Source organism: Austrofundulus limnaeus, unplaced genomic scaffold, assembly GCF_001266775.1.
Source record: "Austrofundulus limnaeus strain Quisiro unplaced genomic scaffold, Austrofundulus_limnaeus-1.0 Scaffold1159, whole genome shotgun sequence".
In the NCBI taxonomy this organism is placed as follows: Eukaryota; Metazoa; Chordata; class Actinopteri; order Cyprinodontiformes; family Rivulidae; genus Austrofundulus; species Austrofundulus limnaeus.
The window spans coordinates 61,661-65,135 of NW_013953561.1; the positions used below are offsets into that span (position 1 = coordinate 61,661).

At 41.3% G+C, this 3,475-nt stretch overlaps 1 protein-coding gene across 3 annotated transcripts; it reads left to right on the forward strand.

The window, feature by feature from the left end:
- Positions 1 to 1,418: 1,418 nt before the first annotated feature.
- On the forward strand, positions 1,419 to 3,390 carry LOC106534385 (zinc finger protein OZF). Of its 3 annotated transcripts, none has more exons than XM_014031006.1 (2): positions 1,419 to 2,657; positions 2,742 to 2,922. In XM_014031006.1, exons 1-2 carry the CDS (start codon positions 1,474 to 1,476, stop codon positions 2,905 to 2,907), a joined length of 1,350 nt encoding a protein of 449 aa, XP_013886460.1. In that variant the 5' UTR covers positions 1,419 to 1,473; the 3' UTR covers positions 2,908 to 2,922. The 3 variants fall into 3 exon arrangements, with proteins under 3 accessions (XP_013886460.1, XP_013886461.1, XP_013886462.1); XM_014031007.1 differs by having other exon boundaries at positions 1,419 to 2,651; positions 2,736 to 2,922; XM_014031008.1 differs by lacking the exon at positions 2,742 to 2,922 and adding an exon at positions 3,011 to 3,390 and having other exon boundaries at positions 1,424 to 2,170.
- Positions 3,391 to 3,475: the final 85 nt, after the last annotated feature.

Consider the following 3,475-nt stretch of genomic DNA (forward strand, 5'->3'; position numbering starts at 1 on the left):
ATACTCCCCTGACTTTAAGGCTGAACTCCTCAGTGCACTTCGTGAAGAGATGTTGGGCATTTTCAAGACTGAATTGGAGACGGGGTTGACAAACAATCTGACCCAGATTAAGTAGGAGCTGCGCGGAGTGAAGACTGTGCTAAATGCTAGCATAGCGGCTATCAGGTCAGAGGTGAATGCATTAAGGGTGACTGTTGCAGACATGGAGGGACCACTATCTTCATGTACTGATGATGTAGTTTTACTCGAGCTATTTGGACAGGCTTTCGACACAGGACCTTGCTCTTGACAGTAAATGTGAGGACTTGGAGTCAAGATCTTCGTGTAATAACATCAGAATCATAGGACTGCCGGAGGAGCGTAACCCTGTCAGCGCAGACTTGATTTCCACCCTGCTTAAAGATTCCTTCGGCCAGGAGAAGGAGCCGGTTGTGGACCGGGCGCACAGATATCTACAGGCCAAGCCGAAGCCCGGTGAACGACCCCGCCCCATAATAGCTCATTTACATTATTACACGGACTGTGCCGATATTTTACGACGTGCCAGAGCCCAGCAGCGGGTAAAGGTGGGGGATTACACAATTTCCATATTCCCTGATTATACCGCTCGGACTGCAAAAGCCCACGCAGTCTTCAACAACGTCAGACGCCAGCTTCGGGAGGTTCCGGACATATGGTTTGGGCTGCTGCATCCAGCTCGCCTCTGCATCACTAAAGGAGGTACCACGAGAGAGTTCACTTCACCTGTGGAGGCGACTACCTTCATGAAAACACTCAAGATAAAATAAAACTGGCTTCACCACCTTAAAGCTAATTCTGGTTCGAACGTAGATATAGCTGTAGCCATGTTGGCTTTTACTCCAAAGTGACTTTTGACAGTGATGCATATTTGATTTACTTTGGTTTTGCATAGTTTAACTTGCTGTGAGTTGAGTCACTCATATTGCTCGGTCCAGGCCGTCCCGATGCACAAGAGACGGCATGTAATTTATTTCTCTGTTCTTAGCCACACTTTTGTTAACTCTGTTTAATATATCATTTTGTTTATTTGTTTTTTTAAACTGGATGTAAATATACAGCAAGCCAGGAGTGACAAAATATAGAAACACATCTCAGACGCCCGCACAAGACCACATGGGGAAGAATCGATCTCATGTCCTGTGAATCGATTTTCCCAAATTTAAATTAAATTGATCCAAGATCGATGAAATCAATTTATTTACCCAGCCCTAATATTGATATCTGCTCTCAAATCAGTGTTACTGCACGCTCAAGCTGGTGGCACAAATGTAACGCCATACTAAGCTAAGCTCCTACATCTCACCAAGATAAAAGAAGAACCCATGATATCTTCAACAACAGTGAAGCAGTGAACTCTGCTTACTTAATCCAACAGAAATGATGTATGTGTGAATGTAGAAGTAATGTCTTAAATGTACGTGTGTTTCAGTGGTCCCTGCAAATGATCAACAAATGGTGCTGATTAAAGTAGAAGCTTCTGAAGAATGGATACCTGGTGTGGACCAGCCAGATCCAAAACACCTCAACTTAAAAGAGGAAGAGGAGGAACCTTGGACCAGTCTGGAGGGAGACAAAGTTGTGAAAGAGGAGATTGATGTCACCAGGTTTTCAGTCACAGCAGTTCCTTTTAAAAGTGAAGATGATGAAGAGAAGCCTCTGTTCTCACAGCTACATCAGCACCAGGTGRAGGACAGAGATCTTCCAACCTGCAGCTCAGCTGGTCAGAAGGAAACAGCATCTGATGAAGAGGACTGTGGAGGACCTGAAACTACCAGTAACCCAGATGGAAATACTTACAAAAACAGTTGCAGCTCTTCAGAGACTGAACTCAGTGAGGATGACGAGGATGGGACCAATCCTGACTCTCAGCTGAAAAATTTGTCAGTCTCTGGGCAAAACACTAAAGAAAGGAACAAAGAACGGAAGAACAGAAGGGCTCCTGAGTCAGGAGTGAAGAGTGTCAAAAAAACTGTGAGATGCTGTGAGTGTGGTAAGCAGTGTGTCAACAACAGGTCTCTTAAGAGACACATGTCCTGTCATTTAAGAGACCAGGCAGAACTAAAATTATTCAAGTGTAATGGTTGTGATAAGAAATTTACCAGAAAAGATGTTCTAAAAGTTCACATGAGAGTTCACACAGGAGACAAACCATTTCCTTGTGAACTTTGTGGACAAAGATTTAATTTTAAATCAAATTTAAACAAACACATGAGAGTTCACACAGGACAGAAACCATTTCCTTGTAAAGTGTGTGGACAAAGATTTTTCCAAACGTCACATTTAAACCCACACATTAGAGTCCACACAGGAGACAAACCATTTCCTTGTGAAGTGTGTGAACAAAGATTTAGCTGTAAGTCTTCTTTAAACAAACACATGAGAGTCCACACAGGAGACAAACCATTTACTTGTGAAGTGTGTGGACAAAGATTTAGCCGAACGTCACATTTAAACTCACACATGAGAGTCCACACAGGAGAAAAACCATTTCCTTGTGATGTCTGTGGGCAAAGGTTTCGTTTTAAATCAAATTTAAACAAACACATGAGAGTCCACACAGGCGATAAACCATTTCCTTCTGATGTTTGTGGACAAAGATTTAGCCAAACGTCACATTTAAAAACCCACATGAGAGTCCACACAGGAGACAAACCATTTCTTTGTGATATTTGTGGACAAAGATTTAGATTTAAATCAGGTTTAAACACACACACGAGAGTTCACACAGGAGACAAACCATTTCCTCGTGATGTATGTGAACAAAAATTTAGCCAAAAGTCAAAGTTGAACTCACACAGGAGAGTCCACATAGGAGACAAATCATTTCTTTGTGATCATTGTGGACAAAATTTTAGATGTAAGTCATATTTAAACTCACACATGTGAGTCCACACTGGAGAAAAACCATTTCCTTGTGATATTTGTGGACAAAGATTTAGGTGTAAGTCATATTTAAACAAACACATGAGAGTCCACACTGGAGACAAACCATTTCCTTGTGATCTTTGTGGACAAAGATTTAGCCAAATGTCACATTTAAACTCACACAGGAGAGTCCACACAGGAGACAAACGATATCCTTGTGATGTATGTGGAAAAAGATTTCATTTTAAATCAAATATAAACAAACACATGAGAGTTCATTCAGAAGACAAACCATTTTCTCGTGATGCATGTGGACAAAGATTTAGCCATGAAGCAAGTTAAACACATGAGAAAACAGAGAGCACAACAGAGAAATCAGTTTCACTGTAAATATTAAAACAGCTTCTACATGAGGTCCCACAGGAGTTATATGGAGGACTGAAATTAACATAATTATTCAAGGGTTAATATTATGTGTTTCTCAGGCATAATTTTAATTCTGTACCGTAATAAAGTAACTATGTCACCTTCAGTTATTAAAATGTTGCGTGTGTGTGTGTGTGTGTGTGTGTGTGTGTGTGTGTGTGTG